General features: G+C 37.9%; 1 protein-coding gene across 4 annotated transcripts; it reads left to right on the plus strand.

Moving 5' to 3' along the window:
- Nucleotides 1–633: 633 nt before the first annotated feature.
- LOC110024495 (metal transporter Nramp3-like) lies at nt 634–20487 on the plus strand. 4 transcript variants are annotated; one of them, XR_002294008.1, is made up of 5 exons: nt 634–1155; nt 6681–6817; nt 15043–15689; nt 19587–20108; nt 20295–20487. XR_002294008.1 is itself a non-coding variant. In XM_020724498.1 (4 exons), exons 1-4 carry the CDS (start codon nt 680–682, stop codon nt 19791–19793), a joined length of 1467 nt encoding a protein of 488 aa, XP_020580157.1. In that variant the 5' UTR covers nt 634–679; the 3' UTR covers nt 19794–20487. The 4 variants fall into 4 exon arrangements, 1 of the variants encoding a protein (XP_020580157.1); XR_002294009.1 differs by having other exon boundaries at nt 20321–20487; XR_002294010.1 differs by lacking the exon at nt 20295–20487 and adding an exon at nt 19306–19439 and having other exon boundaries at nt 19587–19668.
- Nucleotides 20488–20671: the final 184 nt, after the last annotated feature.

Consider the following 20671-nt stretch of genomic DNA (forward strand, 5'->3'; position numbering starts at 1 on the left):
ATTTACATCAATCGATCACCTCACTTACAAGAGGAATCTCTCACTTCACTGCGCTATCTTCTTCTCTATCTTTTCTTCTCTCTTTACACTGAGATACGCCGAAGAAACTCTACACCGAGATACACCAAAGAAGATAAACTTACAAGAGAAATAACCCCATTTTCTCCTCTGCCACAAGCCACCAAGAAGAAGCCAAAGAAAAACGATCTTCTTCTTCTTCTTTCTTCTTCATTCACCGCAATGAACTACTACTTGCACTTTCTTTCCTTCTATCTCGAAGAAACTGAAGAAGAATAACAACCGTGACCTAGAACCCGAAGGAGAGTCATCCAAAGCCTTTCATCGCGAATAGGAGGAGAGTATGAAAGGAGGCGGCATTTTGCGAAATGGAGGCGGGAACGGTTTGCATCGGGAGATGTCGCGACGATTCGCGACCTGTCACGATCAAGCGTGAGGCGGGAATTGGCGCCGATACGCGAAACATGAGGAGGTGCGAGCGAGAGTTGGCGAAATCGGGCTCAAGGGCTAACAAATATTAAGCAGAACTTCATATATAATGTTATTATTTATTATTGTAGCACATAATTATAACAATATATAATATTATTTTACGCTCTTCACTTGATAATTCTTAGTACACTCCTGTTCTCAGCCATAAACTGCTCTCACTGTTGTAGCGATGAGGCCCCAGGAGGAGCCGCTTCTCTCAGCCCACAACTCCGATGAAGAGTCGGCCAAGGTAGAAGAGGACGATGGAGCTTCGCCGCCGTTCTCGTGGCGGAAGCTATGGCGCTTTACCGGCCCAGGATTTCTCATGTCCATTGCATTCCTCGATCCCGGAAGCCTCGAGGGCGACCTCCAAGCCGGAGCCATCGCCGGCTATAGTCTCCTCTGGCTTCTTTTCTGGGCGACGGTGATGGGGCTTCTCATACAACTACTCTCCGCGAGGCTCGGCGTGGCGACCGGGCGACACCTCGCCGAGCTCTGCCGTGAAGAGTATCCCCGGTGGGCGGGGATTGTGCTGTGGATCATGGCCGAGGTGGCGCTTATCAGCTCAGACATACAGGAGGTTGTGGGAAGTGCCATCGCAATCAGAATACTTAGCGGCAGCGTTATTCCCCTGTGGGGCGGTGTCGTCATCACTGCCCTCGATTGGTTCTTCTCTGTCTAGTCTTAAGCCTTTGAATGGTTCCTATAATCAAATTTTATTTAGATTTATCTTTTTTACCAAAAATTGGCTGCCACCTAAAAATCTTGCAGCTTATCGGTTTTTTTTTTTTTTTTTCGGGGGAATATTTTTTGGAAGGGAATTGTTCTTTTTGTTATTTTACTATGTTTTATTTTGCTATGTCAGGGTATAGTCTTATGAAATTGTCTTGCTTGCTATCTGCGAGTGCTTGAATTAGATTGTTTTCCGATATAATCGGTCTCTGAATTTTTGAGAAGTATGAAGAATGCCCTGCGATGATGATTTAGAGTAACTTTATAGATGTTGATGGAACTTCCAATTACCCTTCAATAGAAACTAAGCACTAGCAACACAAAGAACCAGTGCTAGCTTAAAGAACACAGAACAAGAAAACAAGTCTTTCTCTAACAAACTGATTTTCTTTCTTTTCTTAATCTTGACCTGTTCTGACTGTTTCTTGAATCCTTATTGTCTGACCTTTCTCTAACAGTAAGACCACCTCGACTGATTTGCTCTTTCATGTCATGTTTCCTTTGAAGTTTTTTGGTTCTAATCAGCGATTGAATCTCTTCTAGTGAAATTGTTTGCTCCCTTCCACAGAGCATTGCATCTTTGAAGTGGGCGTAACTCTCAGGAATAGAGTTTAGTAACAGCAGTGTCTTGTCCTCATCATCCATCTTGACGTCGATATTTTTAAGTTCGTCTATGATTTTGTTGAACTCTTCAATTTGCTTTGAAATTGATTTGTCTTCGTGAATTTTGAAAGAATACAGGCGTTGCTTTAAGAAGAGTCTATTGGTCAGAGATTTCGTCATGTAAAACAATTCGATTTTGACACAAAGCGCTTGATCCTGTTGTGCTGGAGCCCGATCCCGATCCCGCCTCCGACCACTCCCACTTACCCCTCCTCACGTTTCGCGAATCGGCGCCATCGCTCCCGCGTCCGATCGCGAAAACTCACTATCCCGTTTTCCCTCTGTCGCGATACCTATTCCCACTCCTTCCGCCTCCATAGTCGCGAACAAAGCGATACTTCGTTTCTGTTGTTTCGCGATAAAAGGTTCGCGCAGCTCTCCTTTAGCGCTAAGTCATAGTGCAACCCATTTGAATTCTTCTTCGAACTTCCACGGGATAGTGGAAGGGCTTACTCAGGATAGAGGAAGAGAAGTGCAAGCAGTGTACATGCTTTGCAAAGGAAGAAAGAAGGAAGAAGATGAAGCTTGTTCTCCCTTGTCTTCTTTTTGGTGGCTTGTGATAGAAGAGAAATTGAGTTTTATTTCTCCTGTAAGTTTATCTTCTTCGGTGTATCTCGGTGTAGAGTTTCATCGTTGTATTTCAGTGTAGAGAGAGAAGAACAGATAAAGAAGAAGAGAGAACAACGAAGTGAGATATTCCTCTTGTAAGTCGAGACGATCGACTGATGTAAATTCCTTCCTCAAGTAGTAAAATCCTCTAGTAAAATCCTCTACAACTCCGTTGACGTAGACAATTTGCCCAACCACGTAAATCTATGTATTCCGCTGTGTTATTGCTTTATGGTGTGAATTTTCTTGTACTATTTTTCGCTTCGTCGATCGTTCTTTTGTTTGATTTATATATACCACATCAATTGGTGTATATAGTTTACGACAACTGGTATCAGAGCTTTGTTCGGATCTGAGGGAGAATGATGACTGCAAATGAAGTGAAGGTTTCAGGGACCAAAAAATTTGATGACACAAATTTTGGTTATTGGAGGATGCAAATAGAGGACTACCTCTATGGGAATAAACTTCATCTTCCATTATTGAAGAAAAAACCTGAAAGGATGGATGAGACTGAATGAAATTTTTTGGATCGACAAGTTCTGGGGGTTATTTGATTGACGGCCCTATCGAGGGCTGTTGCCCACACGTCGTCAAGGAAATGACGACTGCAGATCTCATGGCAACATTGTCAGGTATGTATGAAAAATCATCAGCGAATAACAAAATGTATTTGATGAAAAAGTTATTCAATTTAAAGATGGTTGAAAGTGTTTTTGTTGCTCAACACCTGAATGATTTCAATACCATCACAAATCAATTGTCATCAGTTGAAATTGATTTTGATGATGAGATACGTGCGATGATATTGTTGGCATTGTTGCAAAATAGTTGGAAAGCCATGAGGATGACAGTTAGCGGCTCTGTAGGTAAATCTAAATTGAAGTATGATGATATTCGTGATTTGATTTTGGCTGATGAGGTGCGCAGGAAAGATTTTAGCAAGATCTCAGGTACGAGTTCGACACTGAATATTGATTTCAGAGAAAAATGACAAGACAAAAACTCAAATAAAGAAAGATCAAAATCAAAGTTTGGTCAGCATGCAATCTGTTGGAATTATGGCAAGACTGACCACATAAAGATGAACTGCATAAATCCTAAGAACTGCATAAATCCTAAGAAGATGATCTCAAGAAGGTGGAGAATAATAGCACAAATGTGGTATTTGAAGAAGTACAAGATGCACTATTATTGACAGTTCATAGTTCTGTTGATTATGGAAGTGAAGAAGAGAGTGTGTCTGAGACACTAATTCCTATTATTCCACAGACAGATGGTGGAGAACCACAGAGCTATGAAGAAATCTTGCAAGATGAAAGTTCGAGCAAGTGGAAGCTGACATAACTTCTACCAGGGAAGAAGACATTACACAACAAGTGAGTGTACCATGTGAAATCTGAGCTTGATGACAGTAAGAGGTACAAAGCTAGACTTGCTGAAAAAAACTTTCAGCAGAGACAATATATTGCCCATGCAGTAGGAGCTGTAATCAGAGACAAAAGTAACTCAGGAAATAGCTTGGAGGTGCAAGACCAGGTGGACCCTGCTGATATGTTGACTGAGGGTGTTACTCTTGAGAAACTGAAGTTGTGCGCAACTTTAGTGGGTCTTTTGGAGTGAAGACAAAAGCTTTGAGTTGCAGATGTGAATGATTCATGTTTGAAGAAAAAAAGTCGACATCGCAGTAGAGGATATCAGTTTGAGGAAGAAGACATTGTAGCATGTGTATCAGTCTCCAAGTGGGAGATTTGTTGTGCGGGAGCCCGATCCCGATTCTGCCTCTGACCGCTCCCGCTTACCCCTCCTCCCGTTTTGCAATCAGCGCCATCCCTCCTGCGCCCGATTGCGAAAAGTCACGATCCCGTTTTCCCTCAGTCGTGATACCTGTTCTAGCTCCTCCCGCCTCCACAGTCGCGAAACGAAGCATTGCTTCGTTTCTGTTGTTTCACGATAAAAGGTTTGTGCGGCTCTCCTTTAGCGCTAAGTCACAGTGCAGTCCATTTGAGTTCTTCGGACTTTCACGGGACAATGGAAGTGCTTCCTCGGGATAGAGGAAGAGAACTACAAACAATGTGCGTGCTTTGCGGAGGAAGAAAGAAGGAAGAATAAGAAGACGAAAAAGATTGTTCTCCCTTGACTTTTTCTTGGTGGCTTGTGGCAGATGAGAAATTAAGTTTTATTAGTAGTTTATTTCTCTTGTAAGTTAATCTTCTTTCGTTTATCTCGGTGTAGAATTATTTCGGTGTAGCTTGGTGTAGAGAGAGGAACAGATAACAACGAAGTGAGAGATTTCTCTTGTAAGTCGAGACGATCGACTGATGTAAATTCCTCAAGTAGTAAGATCCTCTGCATATCCGTGGACGTAGGCAATTTGCCGAACCATGTAAATCTGTTTGTTCCGCTGTGTTACTATTTTCTGGTGTGAATTTTCTCGTACTATTTTTTCGCTTCGTCGATCGTTCTTCTGTTTGATTTATATATATATCACATCAACTGGTGTATATAGTTCACAACAGAGTCGTCGTCTCACTCGACACTTCTCTCAGAATTTTGTCACACAAGCTCAAGATTATCAAATTATGAGCTCTGTCCAGGATGTCATTCTTCTCTTTCTCGGACATCTCGACCGATAATGACGTAGGACCTAGCAGTGTTTCGGTGACCTCTTGCTGCACCAATAGAGCTCTTATCTTGACTCTCCACAAGTCGAAATCATTCTTTCTGGTGAATTTTTCTATGTCAAATTTGGCAGTTCCCATTGTCGTGACTAGAATTCCCACAGACGACGCCAATTGCTGATGAAATCTACTGCCTAGAAAGTCGCAAGACAGCAAGGGAAAACCGAAAAAGAAAGAAAAAACCGCAAAGAAGAAATCCAAACAAGAACACCGAGAACTTGCGTGGTTTGGTTCATAAGATCTACATCCACTGGAGAGAATTAATGAACAATTCACTAAGACAATCTTGAAGATTACACTACACAATTTCAAGGACGGACTGATCTTCTTTAGCTCTCTATCTATTTTGATATCGATAGAAGCTTTCTTGGTTCCTCAAGAACGAACCATTCTTCTCTAGTTCTCTATCGATCTTGATCTTGATACAAGTTTTATTGGTTCCTCAAGGACAAACCAATCTCCTCTAGTTCTCTATCGATCTTGATCTGGATACAAGCTTTCTTGGTTCCTCAAGGACGAACCAATCTCCTCTAGCTTTCTATCGATCGATACAAGCTTTCTTGATTCCGAGCCCCCTATCAATCTTGATCTCGATAGAGGCTTTCTTGGTTCCTCAACTTACTCTCAGAATTTCTATCTCCCTTAACCCTCTCAACTCATATACATTATTAGATAAATATAGACCAATGACCTATACACTATGACCGGTTAAACGCCTTTAAATAGCCAAATGATCATTGTACCCATTAGCTATTTAAACCTCCATATAAACGCGGCTTTGTCTTAATTCGCATAATTGGGTGTCATTTATAACAATAGTTTTGTTCAGTTTACCTCAGTTTCTGTGTTGATGAGTTGGTCAGTGGGAAATATAGTTGTTCAGTTTACCTCTATTATATTATTTGGTTAATATAAACCTACTTGTATATTAACTCTAAAATATACAAGTTCCTCAAAACCTCTATATTTGAAAAATAAATTCTAGAAAAATCATTTCCAAATAGAACAATGACGCAAAACTAAGAACAGGGAGAAGAAGAAGTTGTTACCCGTTGGAAGAAGTTAATACAATAGTTTTACCCGTGGGAAACTACAGATTTCATTTCGCCTTTCTTCTACAGCAGTACAGAGTATATATTGCTAATATGGAATATTTTAGAGTGAGGTTTGTGAGCTGTAATGAGTGCGTCTGCTGCCATTCGGTTATGATAGTGGCGTTAGTTGGAGACCACTATGCGTATTATGGCGGCTAATAACTCCCTGTTTCTGTGTTCATGAATTGGTCACTGGAACAAGTTCCTCAAAACCTCTCAATTTGAAGAACCTTTACTGATTTAATATTTTCTTTGAATTCTACCATTTTTATATGCTTCAGCTGTTTGTTATATCTAATTATATATTATCGAGCTTGTAAAAATATACTGTTAATTTTGATCTGTTTATTCATGGTTAAGTTTTTGCCTGTACCGGCTAATTAAATATTTCTGCCTACTATTTTGTTGGCAGCTTCGTTTTCCTCTTCCTTGAGAGTTTTGGTGTGAGGAAACTGGAAGCTTTTTTTGCGGTTCTAATTGCAACCATGGCTATTTCCTTTGCTATAATGTTTGGTGAAACCAAGCCCAGTAGGAAGGATCTCCTTATTGGTAGTTGCCTTTATTGATTATCAAAAGACATTAAATTTTCCTGTTATCTTCTCCCCGGCACCTTTTAACTCCTTTGGATTTTGGAAGCTTTACATACCTAGCGCTCAATTCTTATGTATTTACAGATCTAACTCCTAGACTTCAATTTTTACATACATACCACCTTACATATACATGAAAATGTGTACTCCAATTTTTATAAGTTAAAATGATGGGGTTTTTTTATGTGATGTGAAAGGTTTGGGTTGTGTAAATGTAAGAGAAATTTACATTTATAATACTTTGGTGTCATAAACCTATACATGCAAAGATTAATTTCACTTTTGAAAAGATAGTTTATGCGCAATCAACAAATGTTATCATTTAGCACGAATCTAAAGACATTTGACACGAATCTTAAGATTTTTTTTTAGCAAAGAGCGTTCAAACAATTAAAATTCATACGAAACTCTGATTTCAACAAACATATTGTCAAACTGATTGACTCGAAGAGACGTACCCAATGACACCAAAATTGTTCAAATTCGAGTAAAATCAAACCCATATCAAATCGTTAAGCGACTTTCAGAAGCTTTGGGTTGTCCATTGGACAAATGGATTCCAAATCCGACAAATTTATAGTCAAATTTTGCGTCTCAATGAGATAAATACAATGAGTCCATGATCACTTATTTCTTACATCATTAAGATACTCAAATGTTCACAAAATATTATTCGATCAAAGGAATTGCTTTAGGCCATCCGATGAAGTGGTTTGAATTTCTGTCTTATTTACAGGGAATGCCACTCCCAAAATCTGCAAACAAAACCTCACTCTCTTCATGAAGGGAATACCTAGACCTAGAGCTAGACTAGGACAAAGAGTCGAGTTTCAGTGTTATTCTAGATCAAAGACCCGTCGAACACTTCCTGCTTCCACTGCTGCTGACTAATGTTGACCGTCCCCTGCTCGTCGTCATCAATGAACATTGAGGAGTAATGAAACACGTCACAACAAAACACTCTGCGGATGTATACCCCAAAACTACAAGCACGAATCTCAAAGGGAATGAGCGGCTGAGGATGGTGACTGAACAATTGAAGTCTCAAACCAAAGAACATAAACTGAACCAGCCCATCTAGCGTCCAATTGCTCGGTTGAGTCGACCGACATACGATGTCGATGGATCCAGTCAGTGGATGTTGCTTTATGGTTGCAGCTACCTGAGCTTCTCATAGGGCTAACCGGTTAAAACTAGTTGACATGCCGTTTTTCCTCGATGGAAGCGACCTACATGCTACCGACCGCTTCGATTTACCGAACCCAATTCGTCTACAGATTGATAACTGTTGTATTTCACTCAAATTGTACGCAAATCTGATATTAAATTAGCGCATTAATTGCATTTTGGGCGGTTACCATAACCGTTCCCTCATTTTCATAATTGTACAATTAGATCTCTATAAATAGAAGTTCAAAAGATGAATAAATAACTTTCCTCCCGAATTTTGTATCTACTCTACCCTTTCTCTTTGTTCTTCTCTCGGCTCTAACTCTGGAGGCGTGCATTTCAAAAGACAATTTATAAACCAACATCTTAAAAGATAGTGCGGCGAGCGTGGGCATGCCACATACGAGAAGCAAAGTTTTGAAGGAGAAACCTTACAGAGAAATGTAGCATTGATGGAGTTGAGTAGAGAGACAGTGCGTCAAGATATCCAGGAAGAAGTCCAGGCATTGCAAGCGCAGATGATGAACCAGTTTGTGGTCCTCCTGGCGGCGATAACTCAGAGGGACTAACGGTCAAGCTAGCAATCAACTGACCGAAGGGCAAAGGGACTCCCAACACGCTGATAGTGCGGGATCTACGCTGATGGTCAGGCTTCGGGTAGATCAATGGGGAGCACCCCTCCAGACTAACTGCAGAGAGTGCTTTCTCTCGGCGGATCCTGGAGACTATACCTCGACGAAGCTAAAGATTCGTCATTTAGATCCTTACAATTGGAAGTGTGACCCGATTAACTATGTGACTTCTTTCGAATCGTCGGTCAGAGTCTTGCAGATCAATGACGCAATGAAGTGTCGGCTTTTGCTGACCACGCTAAAGGATTCGGCTCTTTGGTGGTTCAACATTTTACCAGATGGGATCATTCCATCCTTCTATGAATTTAGGGGACTCTTTTTGACGAACTTCGCCAACGTGTAGAAGCTGAGGAGAGATACCGAGGCTGTGCTCCAGATTAGGCAAGGAGAGAATAAAAGTCTGCGGACTTACATCACTCATTTCCAGAAGAAAATGCTGGAAGTAAAAGACCTACAGCCTCTCATCACCTGGACTGTGGTAAAGCAGGGAATCCGCAACAGGTGACTCAGGAACGACCTGAACTTGCTCAAGTCAAGATCCTTTGTCGAGGTATTGAAACCAGCTAATGATCATATTGCTGTCGGGGAAGCCTTTATGGACTCCTCGGAGACCAAATTGGATTCATTCAACCGTCGGTAGCTGAAGCGAAAGGATCATGACGACGAGAAAAAGCCGAAGGGCGATCGAGCCCTTGACGGTCGGCAGAACGATAACCCTCGGTCCCGGGATAATAGAGGAAGTAATCAGGGCAACAAAGGGTCAAATGTACCATTCCGACCAGCAGTCGGCTCAGTACTATGAGCGACCGCATGTTTACTGGGGGATGCAGGATTCAACACCCTGAATGTGCCGATGGCCGAGCTAGTCCAAGCCATTTAAAACAAGGATTAATTCAAGAAGGCCCCTTCACTGAAAACCACACCCTCCCTTTGAAATTCAAATAAGTATTGCGCCTACCATCGGGACCACGGTAGGACACGGAGGAGCACCGCCATCTTAGGAATTTGGTGGAGGAGCTCATCAAGGCCTGAAAATTGAAGGAGTTCGTTGCTGTCGGAGGACACACAAGGCAATAGGTGATGGTCCTAGCGGAGGAGCCCACAAATGGACATGTCCGAGCAAATGAGATCCATTTGGCTGGGGTCATTCCAGCTATCTTTGAGGGAAGCGGGAGTCATCTCGGTAGTCCAGCCTGAAGAGACGCCGATCGGGGGAGGTATGTTACATCGCCTTTTATGCTCGTACTCATTCTCTAATCATTTTTACATTTGCAGATCTCCCACCAAAGGGGAACTCGTACAGAGATGTAATCTTCGTTACGATGCTTATAAACAACTATCATGTGGATAGTATCTTGGTCGACACTGGAAATTCGGTGAACATCCTATTCAAACCAGCGTTCAACAAGATGGGACTCAAAACCAACCGGTTAACAACGTTGGCAGGTCTACTATTTGGCTTCTCCGACGAAAGAAAAGAAGCCTTAGACGTGATTGCTTGGGCCATCTTGTGGGGTGAGCGAGAAAAGCCGTTCATCAACACAGAAGATTCTGGTGGTGGAATCCCCACTAACTTACAATGCAATCTTCGACCGACTGTTGCTGAATAGTTACCAAACAGTGACTTCAAATTTCCACGTGGCTGTGAATTTTTTGGAGATGGGGAGATAATCAGGGTCCGAGGGAACCTGGAGCAGTCAAGAAGCTGCTACCTCGAGCGGTCACCAGTTTCGATCACGAGCCTCTCAACATTCAGATCCAGAGGGAAGGGGTTCTCGAGACCAGTGAGATCGTCCTCCGGGTGCCCGTCATCGACAATGAGCCTATTAAGATTTTTCTGATTGGTGAGAGTTTTGATGTAGGACACAAGGATTTGTTGATCTAAACCCTTTGCAAGCATCGAGACGCCTTCACTTAGGAAGCCGCAGAGATGACCGGAGTTCCGATCAATGTCACATGCCATCGACTTAATATTAGCTAATTCGCTCGATTGGTAGAACAGGAGCTTTTGTCAATTACAAGAACCTTGATCAAGCCATACCCTTCTAAAGTAACCTTCGGAGCACAAACTCTCTGCTTAATCTAGTTTGCTCCATTCGGTCGGCGTCGCAGTGGAACCTATTCAGAATAGTCGACTCACGGAGGGTGTCTAATTCACACATTGCACCCGCCAGCCTGCTTTGCAAAGTGGCAACCTCCGCTAGCAATGCCACCACCTCGAATGAAGTTTTTTATAAATGGGTCTTCTGAGGTTTCAGCTGAGGCATATCTCTTCTAAAGTAACCTTTGGAGAACAAACTCTTCGACTAATCTAATTTGCTCCATTCGGTTGGTGTCGCAGTGGAACCTATTCAGAACGGTCGACTCATGGAGAGTATCTAGTTCACACATTGAACGCGCCAGCCTGCTTTGCAAAGTGACAACCTCCACTCGCAGTGCCACCGCCTCTGAATTCGTGGTTGCCAAACGAGCTGACAATTCTTGCATAGGATCTTCAACAAAACTTTTGGCAGCTCCCTTTGAAGGACCGATTGCAACCTACATGACTCATAATTCACGTAGCTCCCAACTCAGCTCTTATGACTTACAGACATTATTATAGCTCATCACTACGATTTATATGACCAACTACTACCTACGCGACTCACAACTCTAGCCCCTGTGGCTTACGAACGTTATTGCAGTTCACTACTATCACCTATGCGATGAGTTAAAGCCTATGTGACTCACAACTCACACAGTTCCCAACTCCGGCCACTATAGCCTATGTGTGACGATCTGACCTGATATAACCCACATATTGTAATAGATTATACAATGTCGATTATGCGACAGATTATTTAGCCCAAGTTCTATTTGGAATGAATTTATTTTATCTTATAATTGTGAGTCCTTAAGTCATCAATAATAGTGTAAAAATAAAGCTAAAAATCATTATAATTTAATTTTCTTTTTTTACATTAAAACTATTTACTTCCAAAACAGTTAAATACATTGATCATGTTTTTCTAATAATTCCAACAGACATACATATTTATCATGTTCACAAAATATATATATTAAAATATACCTCTATTATCAAGTACTAACAGCTCTCTTCACTGGATCCTTACCCTTTCCTTAAAATATGTAAAAACAACCAGAGTAAATGAACAACTCGGTATGTTGCACGAAACCTACAACTGAAATCAATGTACAAAAATATAAAAATATGAATGGTTGCATCATAATCATATCATATATGCTAAACAAGTAAGTCTCTAGGTCATTAAACATGTATATGCATATTGTAAAACATATACCTGATATCAAATCATAATAGTAGCAATATATAAAATGTATATAATCAAACATAACTTTCATTACTCATATATTATACAAGTTAGGTGATTCGACTAATCATATGGTGTTTTTCCTGTACCAATCATAGTAAAATATGTACAATATTAATCATATCATATCATGTTAGTAAAACTGTCAAAACAGTCAGTTAGCTAGCACAGTACACGGGTCGTCACCCATAGCCCGCGACACTCATAACATATCATATTCACCCTTTATGACTCCCAACATTTATCGGGTTTACACCACTAACCTATTTAATGGAAATCCTTCGGCCCACTCTTGCGCATGGTAACATATTTTCGTCAACCTGAATCATAGTAGCCAACATTTCTTAAAAACACATGTTTCATAATAGCGTAGCATTTTTAAGCTATTATAATATACTCAACATTACAATATATACGTAAATCATTCATGTACAACAAAATAAGGAGATCCACAGTATGTAATAATATGATCAATTTATATGCACAAATCAATATATATTAAGCATGTATGTTGTCATCTTTGTGTCAGTATTTTATAATATACATGATTTTAATTTAATTTTATAAAATTTTATATAGCTCAAATTAGAACTTTTGTGTCGAATAAAAAAAATACATAGTTGAAAATTTAATATGCATGTCAAAATGTGCAGAATAGCTATAACAATAATATATTAAAAGCTACACGATAAAAGTTTCAAAAATACAGAGATATCATTAATTTTGTAAGTTTTGGGCATCTAAGTTTGAAAAAAAAAAGACAATGATTGAAATCAGAGGTACGGTAATGGTAGTTTACTTTTAGTCAATCAATTTTCCAAACTGGTTTGTCGCGAGAAAATAGAACTGTAGCCTCCAAAAACTCTCTTTTCTTTCCTCTCACCATCTCTTTCTCCTTATTTTCCCCTTCTTCCTCACAGTTTGGAATTCCAAAAAGCACGAAATGTGTTTTTTATATAAAAAATGTGCAAAGGATATATACATAATTATCTAATTTGTTTGATGTAAATTGCAAAGTTCATATAAATCATCTTATATTTTGAAATCCAAAACTCCAAAAATTACGAAAAAAATAGTCATAAGATAGATTATGATGTCTAAATCACTCAGGTGAAAATGGTTTGCAAAACATATGTCAAATGACTCCAAAAATAAATTTATGCTTGCACGTGTACTCATCTTAAGAAATTGCAACTATAGCATTAATCATATAATTTCATATCTATATTTATCATAAAAATATGAAAAAATTAAATTAATAAAAGTTCATTTTTTTTATATTTTTATGAAGGTGGTTTGTAAATCAGGCTTATACAAGTGTAAAAAAAATTATTCAAAGTTTTCACATCAAATCTTTCTTTTTTATATTTTCCACTATTTGTTTATTATTTATTAATCAATTTCTTAAAAATTGTTTCAAAGGCCAAAATAGCATAAAAATCATCTTAATGGACGTATTTAAACATTTATTAATAAAATATAGCTTGAGTATTGTGGTTCATTTGCATATGTAAAAGTTTTGAGTATCATAATCTTCACTCCTTAAAAAAATATCGTCATCGATATTTCAATGCTTAAAATTTAACCAGTGAATAAATCTGTGTATAAATATATCTTATAAAACTTTTTATCCTAAATTGCTTTTTTTGTAGGCTGTCCATTAGCCATCTCATGTTTTTTGGAATACATATGATCTCAAACATAACACTCTCAACCATAAATAATAATATATAATAACTCAATTGATGCACATGCAAGCATGAACACAATAAAATAAAATTATTAAACTACCAAATTGTACTACTCATTTCATAATCAATCATATCGCTCATTGTTTAATCAATTCCTCTAAACACTATTGCTCTGATACAAATTTAATCTGTTATGTCCTGACTTGATATAACCAATAATTGGTAATAGATTATGCAATGTCGAGTACGTAATAGATTTTTAGTCCAAAATCTATTTAGAAGAAATTTATTTTATCTTTTAATTTTCATTACGCACCACTAGGTTATCAATATTAGTGTAAAAATAAAGCTCAAGATCATTATCAATTCATTTTCTTTATAAACATGAAAATTATTTACAAACAAAACATTTATATATATTGTTTATGATTTTCTAATAATCCTAACAAAAACATACGTATTTATAATGACCACAAAATATATATTAAATTATACCTCTATGAACAAGTACTAGCAACTCACTCAATTGGATTCTTATCCTTTTTTGAAAATATGTAAAAACAATTAAACTAAGTGAACAACTCAGTAGGTTACACAAGACCTACAACTGAAATCAATGCACATAAGTTGAACAACATTCATGATTGCATCATAATCATATCATATATGCTAAATAAGTAAGTCCATAGGTTACTGTACTTGTATATGTATACTGTAAAATATGTATCCGCAATATGATATCAAATCACAATAGTAGTAATATATAAAATGCATATAATTAAGCATAATTATCATCACACATATACTATATAAGTTAAGTTATCCGACTAATCATATAGTGTTTTTCCTGTATCAATCATGGTAAAACATGTAGAGTATCATATCATATCATGTTAGTAAAATTGTTAAAACTGTCAGTTAGGTGATACAATACATGTAAGTCAACACCCCTAGCCCGTTGGTTTTTATCCTCTTCAGAGTTTTTCACGTAAAAATCACGATGTTTTCATCTGTTACTTCTCCATTATGTGTGTATGGGCTAGATTTTCGTACAACCACTAATTTATTACTCTACCGTCGTGAATCTTCCGACATGCAACTATTAGTGATGGTGGTATTTCTGCTATGATGTTAAAGATTTGAGTGATTTGAGTGTTAAAGATTTGAGTGGTATGCATGTAAATATAAATATTTAGGTGTTAGATATGTAAATACATAAGAATTGCGCGATGTATGTAAATGCCTTAAAATGTAAATAGTAAAGTTTAGATGTTAGATATGAAAATACTTAGGAATTGGGTGGTATGTATGTATAACATCCCGTTGCATTTTGAGCTTACGCTGAATTTTTCTTCACAGGCATGATTGTTCCAAAGCTAAGTCCTGGTACCATAACACAAGCTGTGGGGTTAGTAGGTTCTATCATAACCCCCCACAATGTTTTCCTGCATTCTGCTCTGGTTCAGTCTAGAAAGATCAATACTAAACATACAGGCTGTGTCAGTGAAGCAATAGGATATTACTACATAGAATCAGCTGCAGCTCTTGCTATTTCCTTCGTTATCAATTTTTTTGCAACCACAGTTTTTGCGAAATCATTCTACGGAACTAAATTTGCTCAAGATATGGGTCTTGAGAATGCAGGGCAAGTTCTACAAGAGAAATATGGGGCTACTTTGTTTCCCATACTTTATATTTGGGGCCTTGGCTTGTTAGCTTCTGGACAGAGTAGCACTATTACGAGCACCTACGCCGGACAATTTATCATGGGAGGATTTTGTAATATTCACGTGAAGAAATGGGTTCGTGCACTTATTACTCGAAGCTGCGCACTCGTGCCAGCAATGATAGTTATGTTTTGCTCTTCTGATACCGCAATGGATGGTTTGAATGAGTCACTTAATAGTCTTCAGTCAATCCAGGTTCCATTTGCGCTTATTCCCCTTATCAAATTGGTGTCGAAGGAACAAGTTATGGGTTTGTTTAGAATTGGCTTCATTCTCAAAGTAAGTAAATTTAAATTGTCAGCATCACAAGTCCATAACTCCTTTCTGGCAAGATGGTTTATCTTTGTTAATAACTATTGTCACCAATCATCAAATTATCCTTTGCTTTTGTGTGCTTTATGTAACAGGTAGCAAGTAAAGAGAAGTAGAGAGAACCACTAAGTAGCTGTAGGGCATAATAGAGAAGAGCAGGAACAAATGTCTGGTAGGAAAACTGTATTTAGCTATATTCCGTATTGAATTACAGTAGACATCATATTAGTAATTGCTGTGAGCTATAAATATAGCTAATGTAAGTACAGATGTTTGTTACAATCGGTAAGGTGTGGAATGCGGAGCCATAGGTTGCAGGAATCGGTATTTTCGTTATCTCCACCCTTCAGGTTGATAGTCCGTCCAGTCATGGAGTGTCAACTTGTTAAAGTGCATTTTGAATCTATTTGAGATAGTTGTCTTGGTAAAAATGTCTGCTAGTTGATCTGTAGTGAAGACATGTTTGCTAATACAATAGCAGAATGTTGTCATAGTAGAATGGAGTGGGAGCTGGAAGAGAAATAGGTAATCCTGCAGCAGTCGTATTGTCCAGATGATTTGGTTACTGCTGTGGATGGTGCCCGTTACTTTGTTTTGGTGGAGGTTACCTATTGTTCGGTTCTTGGTGCACCATGAGAAAAGCGTGCGGCCCAGGAATATGTAGTTGCCCGTTTTTTATTTGCAATTGGTGGGGTCACCAACCTAATATGAGCTGGAATATGCTTGGAGAGTTAGGTCAGCTCGATGAATTAGTAAGCCTTTCGCTCGGGTGCTGTTGAGATATCGAAGGATTTGTTTGGGTTGTATGAAGCGAATGATGAGAGGGTTATGAAGATGTTGGCCACTTGGTGCCGATTGAATTGGGGGTGGTTGTAGGGCATATGATTTGTGGATGAGAGAGATGGTTTGGTGGAGACTAGTGTGTGGATGGGTTTATATGAAATCATGCCAGCTTTGGTGAGAATATCAGTTGCATATTAGGACTGATTAAGGTGTAGGCCACTAGGTGTATGAGTTATGTGTATGCCGAGGAAGTTGTTGGGTTTGCCAAGGTTTTTTACTTGGAAGAGTTGCTGCAGTTTCCTGATTAGGTGATACAAAACAATTGGTTCATTGCCAATGATTAGGATTTTGTCGACATAAATTAGAATATAGATTTCAGGATTGCATCATTAGGGAAAGGTCGGCTGAGCTGGGTTAGAGATCAAAGGATTGCAGGGTGTTTGATAGTGTGAAATATCATTTCTTGGGGAATTGCATAAGGCCGTATAAGGCTTTCTTTAGGGAGACATATATGATGTGATTTGAAGGGTCCTGAAATCCTTGAGGTTGACACATAAAGGCTGCCTTGGTGAGAGGTCCTTGTAGGAAGGCATTTGATACATCAAGTTGAGTAATTGGCCAATGATTATGGATCCCCGTAGTACCTTTTCTGACCTTCACTTCACCTAATCGAGCCCCATCTATATCTATATCTTAATCAGCCTATGAACACACATTGATTTCTTAATCTGAGTGTTTCCAGATATGCCCTGGAATTAATTAATCTTTGGAGCTTGCTCTTTTTGGAAACCTTGACCCCCGAAATTAAAATAAATCTAATTTGGAAGCCCTTCTACCTTTCATTGAATCCCTCATGCTTATGGAGTCGATTAATTTAAAACAGGCTAAGTTACACTGTGATAAGCTCTTATTTTCTTTAACTTTTCATTGGTTAGAAATTAGTTATTTTTACCTTGGTGCAGGTTGTTCTTGGTACTTCTTTGCAAATATGAGTGTTTAGGTAGTGACTATATAGTGTGATGGGTGTACCGGATAGGCACCTTTTTTGTTGTTTTCTCAGAAGATTTTAACAGAGCGTTATTCTATTTGTTCTTGTTGTTTTTCCCTTTTCTCTGTTTGTCCTGGGATTACACCGCGACCTAAATCAGATCATCTACTAGAGTCTTTGAGATATTTCACATAGCTTATTTCACTACTTAATTAGCCTGATTAGGTAAATCCATGTATGTACTCAAAACACTAACTGTATATGAAATATTCAATTGCGGGCACATCATAGGTACATGATACTTAACAAAAGTGAAAAAACTCTTTGAATTCTACACCAATCCTCTAGTTAACCCTTTACAATCAGCCATGTTTTGTATTTGATTTTATCTCCATCTTACGTTTCCTCTTTATGTTTGAAGATCCTTTGCATCCAATAGTTGTTTTCCTTTAAATTTTTGAGTTTGATTCTAAGTTTTATTCTTTTGCAAATGGTTCAATTCCACTATCATGTATGTGATCCTCAACTTTGACTCATCTCCACTAATAGCTTTCTCGAATGTGGAGGACTCCTACTCACTAAAAGAATATACAAAAATCAAAGTATTCAACCAAATCTTAGAATATACAAAAATCAAAGAATATACAAAAATCATATGAGAACAAGATAAAGTTTCAACCAAATCTCTAAGGTGATTTAATGATTAGTGATAGTTTCTTTTGGTTATAGTGGTCTTACCTCCTTTCAAGGTTTAGGCTCAAAAACTGCTATGACAAGCTATCATTCAATAGTTGAATGTATCGAAAATCACGTTTTTTCTTGAGCATTAAGACTCAAACCATTTAAGAAGCATCTATAAAGGTATGTATCTCAATTCGCGCTCCGATCTAAGAACTAGCAATACGCGACAAATTAAACTGAATGTAATCCCCCTTTTTTCCTGTTAACTCAAATACATCTTTGTGCTTATTCTTAATTAGCACTCGTTGAAATCCAAAGCTCCAAAGCTCTTCTTACCACAAAAGAGACTCTTTCGCTCAGCTTTAATAAGCTGCCGTCTAACATATATCGAAACCTTTTATGTCATATTATAGTCAAATTCATTTGAGGAAAAAAGTTTCTGAATCACCAATTAATGCGCTGCCCTAGTGAAAGTAAAAATTACCATATTTTATTTGCTCTCATCAAAATTATAACCTATAAATATGTTAAGCTACTTCTTCTACGATGAATATTTACCCATTGGAATCTAAATGATCTGAAGATATAATTTTTTTCTTCGAAGTTGTTACATATTTAACCTCCCCAGCCCTCCAAAGTTTTGGAAACCATTATTTAGCTAATGCGCTCTCACCTTTCAGATATTGAATTTCTCAAATACATTTTTGTTAAGGCTTTGATAGTGCCATTGAAGAACATCTCCCAGGTACAACCTACCAGCTTTGATATCGATGTCTTGTATCAAAATTTTCTAAAACTTCTCTTGGGGCATGATAAAGTGAGCAATCAAACTAATCCAGGAGAATAAATATCAGCCCACATACAAAAATATGATTAAAAAATAACAATACCACTATATACGAAGACAATAACATGATTTACGTTGTTCAGGCATGGTGTCATATATGAATCTACAATGAAATATGTGAACGAGTAAAAATTGAGAAGACTTGCAAAATAGATGTGCCATATTGGATTTTAACTCTATTTTGGCAGTTTTTTGGCACAATTTTTACGCACATTATTTTTCTCATCTATTTGCAGTTTCTGAAATTTTACATCCTACTTTTCTGAGAGAGTTTGTCACCCCAGGTTTACAGAAGATAAGAGTAGATTTTAGATGAGACACCACCCAAAGATGTCGCTCTTATTTTGTGAAGATTTTATGATATGGTTTCAAATTTATCATAAGCGCAAGCTGTTATGATTCATTATATCGCCCGAGGGTGAGAGATAACTTTTGATTAAAGCTAATTGTTATGTACTAAATGCTTAGAGTATAGTAGCAACAATTTTAATTTTAGATTATGAAAATTCACTGCTTTTAACTTAGTGCGGATCAACTCTCATACAAATTATGATTTCTTGTGCAGACTGTTGCCTGGATTGTTGCTGCGTTATTGATAGCCATTAATGGCTACCTTTTGGCTGATTATTGCTCTAGTGAAATGCAAGGACTTCTTCTCAGCTCCATTATTTGTGCATTCTTAGCGCTGTATTTGGCTTTTGTTTTATATCTCCTCGTGCGTGATGGTTCTCTATCAGTTTTCCGAAATAAATCAACAAATCGTAACCGCTGAAAGCTGCATCCAACCATTGAGATTGTGATTTCATTTACGTGTATTGTTAGCCAAAGAAGCCTAATAATAATATTCTCTCAAGCATATATTATCAAGGCCTTGTCCAAGCAGCAGCTTTTAATTTCTCTAATTGGCCCTGTATCTGGTTGATGAAATTCAGACAAGAGACGGTTATTTGAAGAGAACAAAGAACTTAACAGCAATGTTGAGGTATTTCTTATGCTTCACATACACGCACACACACGTGCTCGTGCGCTTGTGTGCGCACATACGCAGACATGGATGGATGATTACATGCATGCATATATGTATCAGGTTTGCACCACATTCAAGCTTAAGCAATTTAAAATTTTAAAGTGCAATTGTAGTTTTATGCTTAATGATTTTTATGGATTTGCACCACATACAAGTTTAGGCAATTTACATGCACAATTGCATTTTTATGTCTAATGATTTTTTATTTTTGTGGTTCGATTAAAAAGTTGCATGCAATTTTTGCAGATTATACTCATCTTCTCTTGATGTAGGGATGAGGTTAATGAAGGAGGAGAATAATAATCAGCTTGCTTTGATGAAGGAGCTTATGCTTGGATTATTTATTTATTTATTTATTTTGATATAATGGGAATTTGAAATTAGTGTAGTGAAATTATATCTGAGTCATACAAATGTGGCAAAATTTGTAATTACTGAAAATAATAATAATAATAATATTTTTGAATATTGATTTTTTTATGAATCACACTCAATGAATAAAACGTTAAAAGAAGAGATAAAAAGAGTGAATAATAATAAATAGTAACCCGTCATAACAATCATGTCTTATTCATAAAATGATCTGCCAACTTTTTTGAGAAAATGATACAATATTATGATGT

Source organism: Phalaenopsis equestris, unplaced genomic scaffold (assembly GCF_001263595.1).
Source record: "Phalaenopsis equestris unplaced genomic scaffold, ASM126359v1 Scaffold000258, whole genome shotgun sequence".
NCBI lineage: Eukaryota > Viridiplantae > Streptophyta > Magnoliopsida > Asparagales > Orchidaceae > Phalaenopsis > Phalaenopsis equestris.